The sequence below is a fragment of the Panthera onca genome, chromosome C2 (assembly GCF_046562875.1).
Source record: "Panthera onca isolate mPanOnc1 chromosome C2, mPanOnc1 haplotype 2, whole genome shotgun sequence".
Taxonomy (NCBI): Eukaryota; Metazoa; Chordata; class Mammalia; order Carnivora; family Felidae; genus Panthera; species Panthera onca.
Window position 1 is genome coordinate 109,609,394 of NC_138347.1, and position 19,715 is coordinate 109,629,108.

At 36.9% G+C, this 19,715-nt stretch overlaps 1 protein-coding gene across 5 annotated transcripts in view; it reads right to left on the bottom strand.

Annotated features, from left to right (window-relative positions):
* The window catches only part of MME (membrane metalloendopeptidase), a 106,697-nt gene that overhangs the window by 12,846 nt on the left and 74,136 nt on the right, over positions 1 to 19,715 (bottom strand). For all 5 annotated transcript variants that reach the window (XM_078432230.2, XM_060639030.3, XM_060639034.3 and 2 more), the window contains exons 17-18: positions 6,952 to 7,010; positions 891 to 1,010 (exon numbers count right to left, since the gene is read on the bottom strand). In XM_078432230.2, coding sequence (XP_078288356.1) covers positions 891 to 1,010; positions 6,952 to 7,010 — 179 coding nt within the window. The remainder of the gene's footprint in view (positions 1 to 890; positions 1,011 to 6,951; positions 7,011 to 19,715) is intronic.

The window sequence follows — 19,715 nt, forward strand, 5'->3', positions numbered from 1 at the left end:
CCTTCCTCATCCTGTGTTGATGAAACCTGGGCTGCCAGGGCCTGCTTTGCTGATGTGCCTTAGTATTAATCCAGGCCTTGCGTCCACTTGGTTCCTGATATCTCAGCCGAGGCCACCAGGTAAGCCAGTCCTGAAATCGTGCCTTGTTTCTCTTGGAGAGTTTTCATGTTGACCAAGACTGTTTAATTTGATATTTTGAAACTTAAAAAGACCATTATTTTTATTCTGCATTCATTTCATATCTCAGACCCTTCATGAGACACACCGTGGACTCAGTTTCCCTCAACTTCAAGCACACAGAAAGAAGTGCCTTCCTCCTGGGGCTTTCCCACTAAATCTAAACACATTGATCTTTCCCTTTTTTGAGCTACAGTGGCATTTATTACATGTCATGTTTTAAGACTTCATTTTATCATCCTTTTAAATAGTTACTTATGATGTAGTGAATAAGAAAAGGGCTACAAAGACAAATTACTTGAACTCACATCCTGATTCCACTAATTCCTAGCAATTCTTTCATGTGCCTTTACTTTTTTCCATTAAAAAAACTGAAATGGTATTAGTACCTACCTGTGAAAATTACTGTATAGTTGAATTAATAGACACTTTCATGAAATAAGACCAAACATTTATCATTGACAAATATCAGTGTCTTCTCAATGTAAATATTTGTGTTATTCCGTCAAGAGTGGAAAGCACACATTGCTTACCTCACTACTAGAAATTTCTGATCTTCCTAAGAACAATTTAAAAGGAATACTAAAAGTATGATTATTAGCCAGTGGTACACGGATGAATAAATATGTTCTTGTATTGATCAAGTATAATAACTCTTAATCAGGTTTATTAGGATCTGTCTCAGCCAAAGGAAAGTGTCCACGGCACTTTACCATTGTCATCGAAGCCATGGGTGATTTCATGTCCTATGACCATGCCGATACCCCCATAGTTCAATGAGTTAGACTGCTGAGCACTGAAGAAGGGGGGCTGCAGGATGCCAGCTGGGAAGACTACAAAGAAAGAAGATGGTTAAAGATTATTGGCATTATTCTGTGATGGCAGGCCTGGGGCTGGCTTTCTGCCTGGTAAGCTATTTTCCAGTATGTCAGTTTCACTTAATTGTATATAAAAATCTTCTGTGATAAAACAAATGTAGGTCTTTTATTATTGATGACAACAGAGAGTTCATCCCAAAGCGGTACTGTAATCTATGATTTATAATCACAATTTACTTTACAAACTCTGCTAAGATTGTTTTTTGCTATAAAGAGTTTAGAGCAAGGGAAAATTATCATCTTCATTCAGAAAGTCTTTTCCCTGCTGCAAATATTTGGGATAAACAGTTATTTAATAACACAAGTATTTCTTTTAATGTCATCTCTAACATTTTATTCATCTACAATAGCTTGTTAAATAAACAGAACTACTCAATGAAAGGCATCCTCCAATCACATTGCCCAATTTTACTTTTAACAAGGTACCTGTGGCTGTTTATTTCCTTATTTTTGGTTGTTGTCCTTCCTTTTCTTATTGCCCTCACCTGCTCTAGACCCTCGACTATCAGTCCTTTGAGAGCATAGATTTGTGGGCCCAGAGATACATTTGTTTATTTGTTGAGTCCATTTGTTTTTTGAGTTCATTATCTTTAGCATCTAAAACTAGCAAGGTGCCTGGAACATAATGGGTGCTTAAGAAATAGGTTGAATAGGTGAATGATCAATGATAAATGAACAAATGAATTTACTAAAGACTTTATTAAATAAATATTTTTTATGTCTACCCTGACATCTGCATTAACTTGCTAGCTTTTTACACTTAGATGTCTCACAAACTTTAAATTTCATGTGTCAAACATCAAACTCATCATTTTCCCTTCTAAACCATCACTCTCTTGACTTTATTTCTGATAATGGCATCTGAAGGGTCCCAATCATCCAACATGAACATTTTATATTTATCTTACATGCTTATTTTATTGTTTAAATATTGGTTTATTTGTTTGTTTGTTTTTACAAAGTCTTATATAGTCTACTTAGGAAAAGACCAGGTCATATACCTTCCTTCCAGAAGCATTTCTTCTGTTTATCTCCTCCTATCAGTCTTATCGCCACCATCCTACTTCATATTATCATTCCTTGTCTTAAGAATTACTTAATTTACATGGGGCACCTGGGTGGCTCAGTTGGCTAAGCATCCAACTTTGGCTCAGGTCATGATCTCATGGTTCGTGAGTCCGAGCCCTGAGTCGGGCTCTGGGCTGACAGCTTAGAGCCTGTAGCCTGCTTGGATGCTGTCTGTCTGTCTGTCTGTCTCTCTCTCTGTCCCTCCCCTGATAGTGCTCTGTCTCTCAAAAATAAATAACCATTAAAAAATTTTTAAAAAATTATTTAATTTCCTATGTGATCTTTCCACTTCCTGTCTCACCCAACTATAATCTATCCTAGATCTACTCCACCCTGCAGCCAGACTAAAATGCACCTCTTTGATGGGGGGTGGGGGAAAGGGGAAAGTGGGTGATGGACAGTGAGGAGGGCACTTGCTGGGATGAGCCCTGGGTATTGTATGGAAAGCAATCTGACAATAAATCATATTAAAAAAAAAAATCACGCAACTCTGGTCATTATCACTCCCCTGCGAAAAATCCTTGGATGGCTTTGATACTTTCTAACTAAATATAGCATCTTTTTCCTAGCCTTTGCCTCCATGGTCCTCTCCTACTTCATCTTCCTCATGCCCACCCCCTTCCTCATAGTACTCATAACTTAGCAATTTCATCTTACATGTTTTAAAATTCTAGTATCTACTGAGTTACATCCTGTAATAATAATAATAATAATAATAATAATAATAGTAATAATAATAAAATCTTTGGTAACAACACCTATTGCATGCAAAACCCTAGGCGACTGCTATGTGGGATTCTAAGAAAAGTCAAGAGAAGGTCCCGACCTTAAGAAATCTAAGATCTAGTTATACAGAGTAGCAAATGTTGTTTCTTTGTCTTTTGGGTGGGGCAAATATGGCATAGCCTTGAATGGATTTCAAGGATAAATATTGGATATTTACAGAGGAGACTTCAAAAATATGCTGGACAATTTAAATGCTCTCCAGATCTTTAAAAAAATCTGGAAAGTTGCCATAACATCCAAAATGACAAAATAATTAGAAAATAAATACTTCTGTCCTTGGAGAATTTTGATGAAAGTTATACCTCACATGTAGCTGCCTGAGTTATCAACAGTGCCAAGAAATTATTTTTAGCTTAAAATATTAAAATTATGTGCAGTACGTTATTCACTTAAAGTGAATACTATCTCCCACACTATGTACTTTGATTAAAATCCACCCGTTATATAAAATGCTCTTATGAAATGTGCTATCAAGACTAAACATTAACTGTAAAGATCCTGCTGCTTTAATTGTACCCTGATATGTCATTCTTCAGGCAAGTGATAATATTTTTATGGCTCATATTAAATACTAGTCTTCAAGCTCAGCTTTGCAAATTATGATTTCTTGTTTTACACTATCAGCTAAATCTCAATGATGAGGATTTTCCCCATTAGTCTATCACTATTACCAGTAGACTTCACAACTGTTGATAATAACTAATTGCTTAGTTGTACATTTTTTACATTCATGATTGTCAATTAGTCAATTACATAAGTCACTGGTCCATGAAACAAAAAACTGTGTTTCTCCCTAACTCCCATGCCCTTGCTTCCCTGGTTTATTTTTTTAAGGCTGCGAGCAATTCAATTTTAGAATCTTGTATAAAGCTTGATGACATCAGGTGAAATAAATTTGGGGTGGAAAAAAGCTAAAGATTATTTTTTATGTTAAATGGAATATCAATATGTTTGGAAACATTTGCTCTTAATTTTCAAGCCTGAAAATGAGATTCCTAAGAACAAGTAATATAACTTTAGAAAATTTATTATTTCAACGTCATCATACATTACCCAGGTTGAATACACTAGATAATCCATGGGAGGTTTCTGGAGCTCTATGGAGCAAATGTGTGGGGAATAAGAACCAGTGAATTAAACACTTTCAGTATGCCTTCCTGTCTGGGAAGCTGATTTCTTTTTAAATTGATGGAAACTGGCAGGGGTACATAAGGCAGAATATAGTCTTCCTGTGAGTTAGAACAAAAAGTGTTTGGAATTGAATTAAAAAGAAGAAATTATTAATATGATAACTCCCTAAATGATAATAAAACAAGTTCTTTTTTACCATAACATAAAAAGGCCAATCCCATGAGAAATTATATGTGATCTAATTTAAGGTATTTGTGTGAGGGTAGGAGGGTCATTTATGAGACACATGCTATTCTATAGCTATTCTAATTCTGTAATGCACAATTCCAAAATCAAAAGTTGTATATCTATGTATGTATACAGATAGACAGACACACACACACACACACACACACACACACACACACACACACTTCTATCTAGAAGAAAGATGAAGATCTGGATCTTCAATTATTTTTAGTTAAGACAATCCCCACGTTGAAGATTTAAATGAATTGTCAAAGAAAAAACATACACATGTCAAAGATTTCTTCTTGCATGACACTTTCCTTTCCTCTGAATTGCTGTTATTGTAACACAAGCATATGAAAAGATGTTAACAATTTTTCAGATACTGAATTTCTATCTGATGAATTTATCTTCAGAATCTTTAAAAGGTCTTTTTTATTAAGAATGCTTATTGTAGCCAATTCTTGATTATTCAGAGGATAACTGACTACTTTGTGAAATGTTAGGCCACTTTTGCCTTCTTCTTCCTTTTGCTGTGTGCTTCTTTGGTTAGAGGGTATTAAATTCAAATTGAGAACATTCTCTGGTCTTCTCTGATCAGGGAATCTCTGAAGTAAACCAATTTTGAGCCAGCTCCAGGGATATGAGGTAATTCAGAGCCTAACAAGATCCTGCCTTGACCTAAACTGTAGATCTGCTCTAGAGAGGGGCTGAAGGGATTATCATACCAGAGTGGTTCTACAAAAGGTCTGTATGGGTCTTCTTGTTGGAATGAATCAGCACCAGGTCTGATAGGATCCAGGGTCCTTCCTCAGCTGGATTAAAATAAAGCTGTATCTTTTAGTCTGCTCAAATACAGACTGAAGTCCAGGCTGCCTCATTTTGCCTTGGAATTCCATAAGAGCTCATTATCCTGTTTAAGTCCAAGTCTATAATGAACTAGATATTATACTGACAGAACTAGTCAATATCAAAAAGAGATCTTCAAAGTGAAGGCTCTCCAGAGAGAAAGGCACTTTTAAGAAAGGACTGAATGGTTTCTAGGAATATATTGAAAAGGGTAGACTGCATGCATTCTTAGTTGATCATTAAACAGACTCTGGTCTGGGTTTAGGTAATCATTGCACTAGCTAGGAAATGTACTAGACTAGACTTTGAACTAATTGATTTTAACCAACTGCATATGACTTACTTATTATTGATATGTTATAAAAAACAAGTCTTGGGGCACCTGGGTGGCTGTTGGTTAAGCATCCGACTTAATTTTACCTCAGGTCATGATCTCATGGTTGTGAGAATGAGCCCTGCATTGGGCTCTACACTGAGCATACAGCCTGCTTGGGATTCTCTCTCTCCCTCTCTCTCTGCCCCTCCCCCACTGGCTCCACTTGCTCCTACAGTCTCTCTCTCTAAATGAATAAATTAATTTAAAAAAACACGCCAAAAAACCCCCCAAAACACACACAACTTTTCTGATTATTTTATATAATTAATTTTCATGTCATATACCAAAATAAATTCCAGATGGCTAATGATTTACTTCAAAAATAAAGACCATAAACATACCAGAAGAAAATGTAGATAATTTCTTAATTTTACTTTTCCTTGGTTTAAAAGCAAGGGGGAAAGGTATAATCGAACAAAATCAGAGTTATAGTTTCTTTTAAAGTTTGTTTTTTAACCAATAGTGAAAAATATTGCAGGATTTTCCACCATATCTAATCTAATTTGTAACAGAATTCAAGAAAAATGAGGTTTAGGGCATGAGATTTTATTTGAGAATAATGCTGAAAATATTTCCCCTCTTGATTCTCGACCACACTTTGAAATGAAGGGCTAGACTAAGTACACCTGGAGACACTGGCTGTACTGTTTGTTTAGTATACCTCTGATAGTAGTCAATCTGTTGGGTGCCTTTCTACATATTTAAAACCCTTGGGGAAAAAATGGGTCCATTTATGTAATACCTAAGAAAAAGTTTAAAGATCTCAAAGTCTTCCCAGGGAAAAAAATTATATATCTTTGTTCTATTAAGTCATTTAGTTATTCATTATATCTCTCACTCATGTATTCATTTCTACACATATTCCTATAACATTACTATTCATGAACATATTAGTTTTTTTTCTTTTTTGATTAAAAGTAGTTAAGCAAATATAATTTCATATGGTTCAACCTAATATAATTGACTTTTCAACTTTCTGAGACCTTTGGAATCTTCCAGAAAAATGGGTGATAGAGATCAGGACCATCCCCACCAGAGCTAACATACATAATTGCCTGGAGGATGGGATTTCTGCAAAGCTGGTTCATGGAACCTTAAACTTATGCTGATGCTTAGAAAGTCCTAAAGTCAATATAACTTGATGGAGACATGAGAGACATTTAAAAAGCATTCAGAAATAAAATAAAAGTACTTAGACATAAGATAAACCATTTAGCCACAGATGAGAACATTGCAAAAGAAAGAAAACCACTTAATGTAATTTGTACTAACTTCAAATTTGCTATTACAGTGAAAAGAGGTACATGGATGCATTTACTTTTAAGGAGTATATTCAATAAATCAATAACTCGGCCTCTGCTGTGCTTTTATGGGGAGTACTTTAAATTGGTCATGCAATTCACTACAAGTTGGTAACAACAGAGAAATATTAAAGAATTGTTTAGGAATAGACCTTACCTATCTGATTTCTGCCTGAAGAATAAAATGCATTGACTACGGCTGCTCCACTTATCCACCTATGGAAAACATAAGAACTCATTACAAATTATACTATTATCATCTGATTCAATCTACTCAACGCAATAAAAGCATTATTACTATTCCAAGAGGAATCTTAACTTTCTGTTTGAAATATGACCAAGTTAAAATTAGTTCACTAGGTAAGACAGCTCATTTGAAAATATTTCTACTTTTTGAAAAATCAGAATATATCCCCGTCTGCAAATCTGTTATTTCACCTGTGTGAATTCATATGTACCTATTCATATGTACCTTTTTGGAAATTGCAATGGATTAACATTATATTGAAATATGCTTACCTTTAGGTTCCTGATACTTGGTAACTATACCAACAATTCTGGAGCAATTGGCAGGATATTGAAGTTTAAGTTGTTAAAACTTCATATTCAAATATATTTACATCTTTTAAATGTTCTAGTTTATTTTGAAACTAAGATATCCCCTTCTCAGGTAGTTAGTTTCAGGTAGTCTGCCTCTGATTACTGCCATTTAAAATTACCTTTTTTAAATGAAGCAATCCAGCTAATTGAGCAAAGGCATATTTTGGTATAATGACTGCAAAGTGAAATCCAGGTGGATCTTAAGTGGATTTGTCTGTCTGTCTATGTATACCATGACTTAGTCTCCATGCAGCATTCAGAGATTTCATAAAATACAGTTCCTGACTTCAGTTTAGTTGAAGAGATGAAAAAGCAGCATAAATTACCATAAGACTAAATGAGAAAATGGAAAAAAAAAATAGCTCGCAGAATATAATTTGAGGGCAGTATTAAGCTAAAGAACAGGTGACAATGTTCCCATGTCTTTCTGCTCAGATGTTATGAAAATTGCATACCAGTAATCATTGTTGGGGGTGTCTGGGTGGCTCACTCAGTTAAGGGTCCAACTCTTGGTTTTGGCTCAGGTCATGATCTTACAGTTTGTGAGATAGAGCTCCACGCTGGGCTCTGCACTGACAGCACTGAGCCTGCTTGGGGTTCTCTCTCTCTCTCTCTCTCTCTCTCTCTCTCTCTCTCTTTCTTTCTGTGTGTGTGTGTGTGTGTGTGTGTGTGTGTGCGCGCGCGCGTCTCCTTGCCCCTCCCCTGCTTGTGTACGTGCTCTCTCTCTCTCTCTCTCAAAATAAATAAATAAATAAATAAACATTAAAAAAAAAAAACCCCAATAATCATTGTTAGAATACTACTCAGGCTTAAAAAGGAATGAAATCATGCCATTTGTGGCAATATGGATGAACTTAGAGGGTATTATGCTAAGTGAAAGATGTTAGGCAGAGAAAGACAAATACCACATGATTTCACTTATATGTGGAATCTAAAAAAACAAAACAAATGAACAAACAAAAATCGAAAACAGACCCCATAAATACAGAGAATGAACTGATGATTTCCAGAGGGGAGGGGTGTGGGGGGATGGGCAAAATGGGTGAAGGAGAGTGGGAGGTACAGGCTCCTAGTTATGGAATAAATGTCCCAGGAGGAAAGGTACAGCACAGGGAATATAATCAATGGTATTATAATAGCATTGTATGGTGACAGATAGTAGCTACACTTGTAGTGAGCATAGCATAATACAGAGTTGTTGAATCACTATATTGTACCCTTGAAACTCATGTAACATTGTATGTCAACTATACTTCAGTAAAATAAAAAATAAAATTATTGTTCAGCACTTTTTTGCAACAGGAGTAATATTCCAATCTTAATAAGACTTTTATATATATACATTGTATTTATATATATTATATATACTAGTATATATATGTGTGTATACACACACACACACACACACACAGTCATTGAATAATAGATAATGCTTAATTTCAGATAATCCCTTAAATGTCAGCACACATGCATACACTTAAGACAATCATATATTATTAGCTAACGGTTTCACTGTAGTTATGCCACTTTCAGGGCAATAATTAGCGTGCCAATTATTATCCTACTCATGGAAGGAGTTTACAGTAATTAGTACAATGAGGTTAAATCAGAACTGTTTCCAGACCCTGCTTTGCAAGGTAAGCAGTACAAAGTCAGCTGTCCAAATCAACATTTTAGCTACAATTTCAGTAACTATTGTGGGATGTCAGATGTGAGTTCCTATTTTGATCTCTTAAAAAGAACTGAGCGAAAGCCATATATAACAACTGTCTGATAAATTCTAATTAAGTATGAGTTTTATCTCCAATAACACGACTCAGACATTCATAGAAAACATCGGGAAATTTAAAAAAAATCCAGATAACACTTCTCTGAATTTTTCTTTAGAAAGAAAATAAATTTGAAGATGGAGTGTGTGTGTGGGAGGGGATGGTTGAACAATATTTTTGTAGTTTGATGCCATTTTAAATAGATAAAAACATTTTCAAACAGGATGGTGTGACTGATAGATCAGTTTTTCCTAATTTCATCATAGGTGAGTCATCAGTATTTAAATTTCTTGCAGGTTGAGGATTACAAGCAAATAATTACATTTATTTTAATTAAACTCCACTTGATTCCCACATGATTCTCACATGACTCACAGCAAAAACATTAAATCCAGGGGTGTTAAGACTAAAATCAAGAGATCAGGAACCATACAGAGCAAGTCGATTTTGTTTGTGTGACCAAAAAGGCATTACAAAAGACAATTCTTATGTAAGTAAAAACCATGATCAGGAAAAATGATTTATCAGGATTATGTTTACATATATTCACATAGTTATTCACATAGTTATTACGACTTAGGTTCAAGTGTGGCTCTGAGTTGTGTGGCAGGAGGGGCAAAATGGACAGCGTGCTCTCGCTACTCCTGAGGAGAAACACCATTCCTTATAGTGACTCTTCAGAAAGGTATTTTTCATGTGGTCTCAACATTTTGATAGCACCTATGGCAGTAGACTTTATGCCCAAATAGCTTAAAATTATTCATTTTAATTGTTATAAAATTGATGTAACATGTTTCCAGGTCTCAGTTGTTTTAAGGTTCAGTTTCTCAATTATGAACCGATTTAGTGACTCCTCATGGACTTTTATGGGTAATCACAAATCATATGCCAATTTTTTGGTTCTGGACTCAGGCACATGCTACAAATGACAGACCAAAGGTACCAATCCAAAATGTTTTCTTAAAATAAGTAAAGCACAGAGGAAAGGAGCTGGATGTATGCAAATGTTTCAGAGAGCAACAGGTCTCAGAAGGAGGACATAGATGAATGAAGTTTATAGACCCTTCTCATGTTTACTGCTTTGGTAAAAATAAATGTCATACCTTTGTTTTAGTGCTTTCCTGCTGTTCTGTTACATGACTTTGAGGGGTTTATGATTGCATTTTGATTCATGTCTGTAACTTTCCAGGAGGGAGTGCTTTACATATTAAAACGTCCATGGTGAATTATACTTTCAAGAAAATATGGAGCTATTTATGACCACAAAACTCCCAAATAAAATTGGAATTACACACTACAGAGCAGTAGTGTGTAGCGTTTGCCTTTTCTTCCCTGAGAACCTGCACAATGCATCCTTAGACTACCCCTGGGTGATTCAAGATTGAAAAGCACAGGGCATACTGTCCCTGGGAACAACAGGAACTTGAAATACTGAGATTGAATCGTTACACCTTAAATAAAATGATGATAACAGCTACAGGTTCAGCGTCTAACATGTGTGGTCAGTCATGAAATATCTTAGTACGCTGGATGTAAAAAGCTAAATTAGGGCAAAGAAAATATTTTTCAAGTTAAAGGTGACGTAATGGAAACCATAAGTTCATCTGATTTGGACGCAGCCTCAAAGTTTCAGGAAAAGCTTCCATTTATGGAACAGAGACACATTTGATGCTGAATAGCAGCACAGAAAAGAGAAAATGCACAACAGAAGAGAAAACCAAATGGTGGTGATTCTTGCCCTAAAATAATGGATCGTGCAGGTTGACGGTACCTTTAATGTCCAGACTGGAGGCCAGATACTAGCAGCTGCCTGGAGCAGGTATCAGACCTGAGTGATGAAATCACACCCATTCTTTGATTTTTCTTCCTGCCTCCAATGGTCTGAGGGGGTAGGAGTTTGGGTGTGTGTGGTATTAACCAAGAATGGGAAAGCAAGAAGGAGGAAAACTTTATTTTTAATTTTGGAGCCATGACTTTGTCAGGTGAACGGATTTTGGTTTGGGGGCATTTGACAGTAGAACAAAGACGGGCCACTCTAAGCCGCACAGACCTCAAAGCTGAACTAACAGTGTGGATGGGAAATATGACTGAAATACCCTTGAGATGGGGACCAGGTGTTTCTCTTCTATCTCTTATTACCCTGAAGAACCCAGGCAGTGATGAAATTAAAGCACAAAGAATCAGTTTTATAGCAGAGACGAAAGGCAGAAGTCGACAGCCTGATCCCGCAGCCTTTTGGATGCAATAAACCCACTGGATTGCAAAAGCACCTGGAATTTAACTCCTCTTTCACCCTCTCATGTGTAACTTTAAAACTTAAAACAACAAAACTGTTAATGCCCCTTTCCCTGAAAGTGTTCCATTTCCCAGCATCTAGTGGTCCCAAAGCAACTCCTTTAAGATCAGCAGTACGAAACAATGGTTTTCTCTATCTTCCTCAAGTCCTTGTGGAAAGGAGAATTCTCATTTTGTAATCCCAATAACCACTGTAAACTTTTACATTTATTAATATTCTTTCATCAAGACTTCAGAGTTTCCTATAGACCTATAGACCTTCATTCAGCCAAACCAATCATACAAGATAGATGACACGTCCAGTTTTCAGGTGTAGAAACTAAGGCACAGCATGCTTTTCTGACCTTCGAATGCACTTAAAAACTAAGCAATACAACAGGGACACAGATATGTAAACTACGGAGAAAGAGGACCCTCTCATCTTCCATCCAAATCCTCTACTTCTGAGCTGTTGATCTGTATTATATAACACATTTCAGTACAAGGATGAATGCCATTTCCTTGCTAAACTCTTTAAAAATGAAAGTGCTCATTTTTATTTACTTATCTTCAATATACAAAACTCAGTTTTATTTATATACACTGGCAATGTCAATCCAAAATGAATTAAGAAAACAATGCCATCTACAATACTACTAAGAACAATAAAACATTTAGGCACAAATTTAACAAAAGAAGGGCAAGCTGTGTACGTTGAAAACTCCAAAACACTACTGAAAGAAATTAAAGAGGACTTAAAAACCTAGAAGAGGGGCGCCTGGGTGGCTCAGTCGGTTAAGCGTCCGACTTCAACTCAGGTCACGATCTCGCGGTCCGTGAGTTCGAGCCCCGTGTCTGGCTCTGGGCTGATGGCTCGGAGCCTGGAGCCTGGAGCCTGCTTCCTGCTTCCGATTCTGTGTCTCCCTCTCTCTCTACCCCTCCCCCATTCATGCTCTGTCTCTCTCTGTCTCAAAAATAAATAAACGTTAAAAAAATTTTTTGAAAAAAAAAAAAAAAAACCTAGAAGAGATATGCCACTTTCATGAATCAGAAAACTTAATTTTTTATTGAGGTATAATTAACATATAACATATTAGTTTCAGGTGTACAATATAATGCTTTGATATTTGTATACACTGCAAAATGATCATCACAATGAATCTAATTACCATCTGTCACAATACAAAGTTATGAAAAACATGTTTTTGTTTTCTCTTTTGGCAGCTTTCAAGTATGCACTACATATTATTGACTGTAATCACCATGTTATATACATTACATCCCCACAACTAATTATTTTATACCTAGAAGTCTGCATCTCTTGATCCCCTTTATATATATCACCCAGCCCCAAACCATCCTCTGCCCTGACAACCACCATTCTGTTCTATGTATCTATGAGTTTTGTTTTTTCATTTGTTTTCTAGGTATCACATATAAGGGAAATCATACAGTATTTGTTTTTCTCTGCCTCGTTTCTCTTAGCATTTACCATCAAATTCCATCCACGTTGTCACAAATGGCAATATTTCACCCTTTTTATGGCTGAATAGTATTCCCTTGTGTGTATGTGTGTGTATATGATGTATATGTATAAATATACACACACGTACACACACACACACATGCATACATACATACTGCATCTTCTATCTATTCATTCATCAGTGAACACTTAGGTTGTTCCCACATCTTGGCTATTGTAAATAATGCTGCAATAAATATAAGGGTGCATATATCTTTCTAAATTAGTGTTATTATTTTCTTCAAATAAATACCAGGAAGTGGAATTGCTGGGTCATATGGTATACTTCTATTTGTATCTTTAGGAAGCTCCATACTGTTTTCCATCGTGGCTGCACCAATTTATATTCCCACCAATAGTGTACAACAGGTCCCCTGCTAAACTTGCCATTTTTTTCTTTTTGGTAATAAACATTCTAACATTGTGAGGTGATATCTCATTGTGATTGCTTTGCATTTCTCTGGTTAGTAACATTGAGCATCATATCATGTGCCTCTTAGTCATCTTTTGTGTCTTCTTTGGAAAAATGATTATTGAGATCCTCTGCTCATTTTTTAATTGGACTGGTTTTTTGTTTGTTTGTTTTTTTTGCTGATGAGTTGTAGGATACACACACACACACACACATATATATATATATAAAGTCTCCAGCTTTTATCTTCTCTCTCAATATTGCTTTGGCTATTTGGGATGTCTTGTGTTTCAATACAAATTTTAGGATTGTTTGTTCTTTTTCTGTGAAAAATGCTACTGGAATTTTGATAGAGATTGCATTAAACCTATAGATTGATTTGGTAATATGGAATATATGGTGTTAATGCTCTTTCATTGGGAACATATTTGTCTGCTTTCTCATTTTGTTTGACTCTTTTCACTTGTTTCTATGTACTAGGCAAAACAACTACCTTTCGAAGTACTGAAGGAGTGCCCTTGTGTAGGAAACTTATCTCTCAACCTTGCCCTAGGTCTTTGCCGTCTCTCAACCTTTGTAGGTATCAAAGCAACCTGATTCATTCTTCATAGATCCCAGTTGTTGAGGGTGTGGCAAGACTTGTCAGTGTTCCAAAGGGAGGAATCTCATTTAGCACCCAGTTTGAGGTTGATTGGAAGCCCCTGAGACAGCAGTTTCTAAAGTACGCAAATACATAGTTTTGAGGGACTGCAATTGTAAACCCTGCTGGCCTCCAGACCACTTGATCTGCAGGTGTCCCTGGTGTATAGTTATAAAAATTGGGGCTTCTGAAGAGTGTATAAGCTCCTTTTTGGGAGGTACGGGGGAGGTGTAGTGAGACGCAAAGATGGTATCCCCACCCTGCATTTCCTGAGAGCACCTCCATAGCCTCTAGATCTGTAGCACACCTGAAGTCTGCCCCTCAGACTGAAGCTCCTGGACAAATAAATAGGGCTTTCACACAGAAATACCGGAGGTATGTTTTAGTCTACAGTCTGTGTAGTACTCTGGGGGTGGTTGCCTGCCAAAAACTATCTCTCAGATTGTTACAGTCCTTGGGATCTGGTGGCCTCTTAACACAAGCCCCCTGGCCACCAGAGCCAGGTAATTAAGGAGCATCCCCTGTGTGTCCTGCATATGCTCGTTCACTTCAGCAAGGCAGCAGAATAGCACAGAGCTGAGGCACTCCTACCTATGTTATCAAGGTAGAGAGAGAGAGAGCGAGAGAGAGAGAGCAAAGTTGGTGTCCACCCATTCCTCTCTCCCCATGGAGTCCCAACAGGCCCATGCCCTTGCGGCAGATGAGTTAGGATTAGCAAATAAATCTCCTTCACATATAATCTAGGCCCTTTTCAAACTGCTGCTTTTGTGCTGGTCCCTGGAGTGACTGGAGGCTGCATGCAAGCCCTTTAAGATAATTATCTCAGTTCTCTCTGTCCTTTTGGGTCTCTTGGATTTGAGTCCCACTGGTTTTCACATGTCTCCATTGCAGGTCCCACAGGTTGGTGTGATGTGGGGAACAAACACCTCAGTCCTCAGAAAGAAGCTCTGGATTTGTGAGATCCCCCCCTTCCCAGTTGTGGGTCACTGCACCAGGGATAGTGTTTTTGGCAAGACCACCAAACTGCCTCTCCCACCCATCTCAATTTAGCCCTTTTACTGTTTGTCATGAAGAAGCTGTTCAGCTAGTTTTCAGGTCTTTATCAGAGGGAATAATTGTTCCATATGTAGCTATAGATTCAGTCCATGGAATGAGGTGAGTTCAGGATCTTCCCAGGCTGCCATTTGGGACTGCCCCTTAGAAAGTGCTCCTTTTAAAATTGTTTCATACTTAGGTCTCCCCCTTACCCTAATACACTTTAGGATGCTGGCCTCTACACTACAACGAAGTCATTTTAGAAGACCGATCGTGACCAGACTATAACAAAAACAGCTACTATTCAATAAGCACCTAAATTATACGACAGGCACATATACAATATATAACACAACAACCCCATAAGGCAAAAGTAGATGTTATTTTCCTCAGTTTATAAAGGAATCACTGATACTCATATTATGGAGGTTGTCGAGGTTAAACAGTAAGTGGCAGAACAAGAACCTTAACTCAGGGCTGCCCATTCTAAGTCCCACTTTCCACTGTCCCACCGTCCCTCCCTGACTGCCAATTCTTTCCACTGTTCCATAAAGTGCAATGTTTTTTACCCAAAGATAAAAGCACAGCAGGATAAAAGAGCCTCTTTAAACTATTCATTGATGTTGCAGAAGAGTTGTTAACATAACTGAAGTACTCTGATTACCTGAGAGGTGAGAACCAAGACACCCATTGTGACCTGAAATTGGGAGAATCCACTTCTTCAACAAAATGCAACAGAAATCACTGATGTGATTTTCTTCCTAGGAGTCATCAGTTGGTGGCATGTCGTTCTAAGTTTGGCAACAAGGCACATTCTTTTTAGTCTTTGATAAGTTTCTATGCGTATACGCACAAATGTGTGCCCCTTCATTTGTGTGATGTGCCAAATTCAGAGAAATTCCCAAATTGGAAAATATATGGGTGGGTGAATCAGTTCTGTCAGAATTTTCTTTTGATGACTTTTTTCCTGATTTAGAATAATCTTGGGATCTCTCAAGAACTGAAACTTCTTCTATCCTATATAACCCTTAGCAATAACATAACTTACATTATGTCTATTGTCAATCTCATTAGACAGTAACTCCATGGAATCAATGATAGTTCTTTTTTTTAATTATAGTAAGAACATCTGCCAGAAGCTATATCCTCTTAATACACTGTAACACATTGAAAACTGTGTGTACAAAGTTGCACAGAAGATCTCTAGAGGTTATTGATCTTGCTTAATTTAAACTTTACGTCTTTTGACTAATAACTCCCCATCTACTCCTCTCCTCCAGCCCCTGGTAATCACAATTCCATTCTTTGGTTTTATGAATTTGACTATTTTAGAAAAACTCACATAAGTGGAATCATGCAGTATTTGTCTTTCTCTATCTGGCTTATTTCACTTAGCATAATGTTTTCATGTTCATCCATGTTGTATATTGCAGAATCTCCTACTCTTTAAAAGCTGAATGTATTCCATTGTATATATGTACCACATTTTCTTTATCCATTTATCGGTCAGTGGAAACAGGTTGTTTCCACATCTATCTGTTCTGAATGGTGCTGCAATGAACAAGGGAGTGCAAATATTCCCTGAAGATATCGATTTCAACTCTTTGGAATATATTTAGAAATGGGTTTCCTGGGTCATATGGTAGTTCTATTTCTAATTTTTTGAGGAACTGCCATACTGTTTTCCATAGCAGCTGCACCATTTTGCATTCCCACCAATGGTGTGCAAGCTCTCCAATTTCTCCACATCCTTTACCAATACTTCTCTCTCTCTCTCTCTCTTTTTTTATAACAGTCATCCTGACAGCAGTGATGTGTTATCTCATTGTGGTTTTTGACTTGCATTTCCCTGACGATTACTAACGCTGAGCATCTTTTCACGTGTCTGTCAGCCATTTGTAAGTCTTCTTTGGAGAAATGTCTATTCAAGCCCTTAACCCATTTTTAAATTGGCTTATTACTTTTTTTGTTACTGAGTTTTAGAGGTCTCTTATATATCTTGTAGATTATCACCTTATCAGAAATATGATTTAACCAACGTTTTCTCCCACTTCATACATTGCTTTTTTATTCTGTTGGTCATTTCCTTTGCTGTGCAGAAGCTTTTTAGTTTAATACTGTCTCACTTGTTTATTTTATGCTTTGTTCTTAATTGTATCTCTAAGACTTAGGGAACATGATAGGTGCTCAATATGTATTTGGGCCTTGGCATATGAATGAGTCCTCCAACCTCCAAGAGAGATGACTCCCCTCCTTGGACTCTGGGAAGGGGGAAGGCACTAGGCCTAGGTGAGGCACTCCTATGCAGGCTATAGAGAGCCATGGCCACCAAGAGCTATGCACCAACTGAAATATCATCCCCTCAAGATGGTACACTAGTAGGGGCACCTGGGTGGCTCAGTTGGTTAAGCGTCCGGCTTCGGTTCAGGTCATGTTCTTGCGGTTTGTGAGTTTGAGCCCCGTGTCAGGCTCTGTGCTGACAGCTTGGAGCCTGGAGCCTGTTTCAGATTCTGTGTCTCCCTCTGCCCCTCTCCTGCTCACACTCTCTCAATAATAAATAAACGTTAAAAAAATTAAAAAAAAAATAAAAAGATGGTACACTAGTGTAAAAGTTCTAGAATTCTTTTGCAAAATTCTCTTAGTTTAAAACTTCAACCTTTAAACCATTTAATTCCCTTCTCTACTTCCCATCCCCTCTAAAAAAGCCAAAAACCAAAACCAAACAAACACACAAAAAAAACCCAAAGCCTTCCTTGGGTGCTAATTAAAAAGCAGAAATGTTTTTATCCTTATCATGAAGAGCACTGAGTAATGTATAGAATTGTTGAATCACTAATCTAATGCTGTATGTTAATCATACCAGGAATTGCAATAAAAACTTAATTTTAAAAAAGCAGAAATGTTTTTACTGATCAAATATGTTTTGCTTATAGCCTCCAAAACACAGCGGAAAACCACAAAGCCTCGCAGTTTAATGGGAGCCTAAAAGATGGAAATCTCAAATTTTCAACTCTTACAACAAATGTAGAACACAAGAATTCCATGGCAGTATGTGGGAACCAGAATGATTTGTCCAAATTTAGTCTATCTGTTATTCCATGTTCCTGGCTCAGTAGTGCTTGATGAGCCAAATAATCTTTTTTGTAAATCCTCCCCATACGTCTATGCTCATGGAGACTCATTTGTGTCTCAAGTCTCCAGCACTCCGCACACACACCCTGGACAGTTCCTACCAACACCACCTCTATACCGTCTCACTTACCCACATTATATTATATTATATTATATTATATTATATTATATTATATTATATTATATATTAGTGGATATATTATATGATATGTAATATAATAGCCCTGCATACTATTTTTCTTTTGATGACCAAGCTCACTGATATAGGACTTCATTAGAAAGAAGACTGGCTCTAGAAATACCAGTGAAGGGGAAAAATAGAAGGGTTATTTTAGAAAGAAGTGAGCTACTTCCCTACCTCTCTGGAGAGCATGTTCTTTTTCTCTTGAGTCACCTGATGTGTAGAAGCCAAGGAGGAAAACTTCTTGGCCTTTATCAAAACTTCACAGTTAGGCCCACAGAATTTGAATGCTGGAATCTTAAAGATGTTATACAGTCTAAATCAACCTGCTCATTTTATAAATAAGAAAACTACATGCCTTTTAAAGGGCCAGGTAGTAAGTGACAGAACTGGGACACTGAAAGAGAGTTAGTGACTCATTGCAGTGGCAAATCCATGGTGTCACTTCACAGGGTACTAACGTCCCTGCTATTTTTGGTGGTGTTGGCCTTTCAGGAAAAAACACACAGAGCCACAGCTGCTGGCTGCCAGGGATTGCCACCATCCAATGAGCCCAGATTAGAAAAAACAGCAGGCTTGAAGCAATGACAGGGAAGACAGATGAACCAACCATTTTGTTCTGTTTTGTTTCTAGTGAATCTTCTGTTCATGTCAATATTAATTTAAATGCTGACATGTTGCTTCTAGAGAATGTTCTACTAATAAGTAAAGGTTTAATGGTGGTTTTAAAAAAGTGCTGTTCTAGCACTTGTAACAGAACCAAGCAAACTCTGCCTTTTATCAGATTTAACTGTTACTTACTTGCTTCTTTCTTTAGATTGTGAGCTCCTGGGTCCAGGGCCACATTTTATTCATCTATATCCTTTACAGTGTTTATTTAGCACAATGATTTGCACGTTGCAGCTGCTCAATAAAATGCTTATTGAACTGGCTCTTGTCAATATACCTGTGTTTTTATTTTGAAACACAACAGCAGGAAAGATGAAGCAATGAAATGAATCTTTGTAGTTTTTGATAAGTAATGCCGTGGCTCAGTGGTCATGATTTACAAACAGGGCCACATCACAGTTATATCACAGGAAGTTGTGTCCTGAGAAACTAACAAAATAACATCAAATCTAAAACACAAGAAAAGGAATGTTTTCTGTTGTTATTCTTGTACATTTTTCTTTCTCTTTAGAGGTTTATGTTCTATTGACTCTAAGTGAATAATCATGTTACTGGAAATAAGATCATTACAGATATATATCTAAGTAATTTTGCCAAAGGATATTACATTCTAAGTTTATCACTCTTACTATCTGATAATATGACATATTTGAAATTCTTTACAAACTGGTACCAAAGACCCAG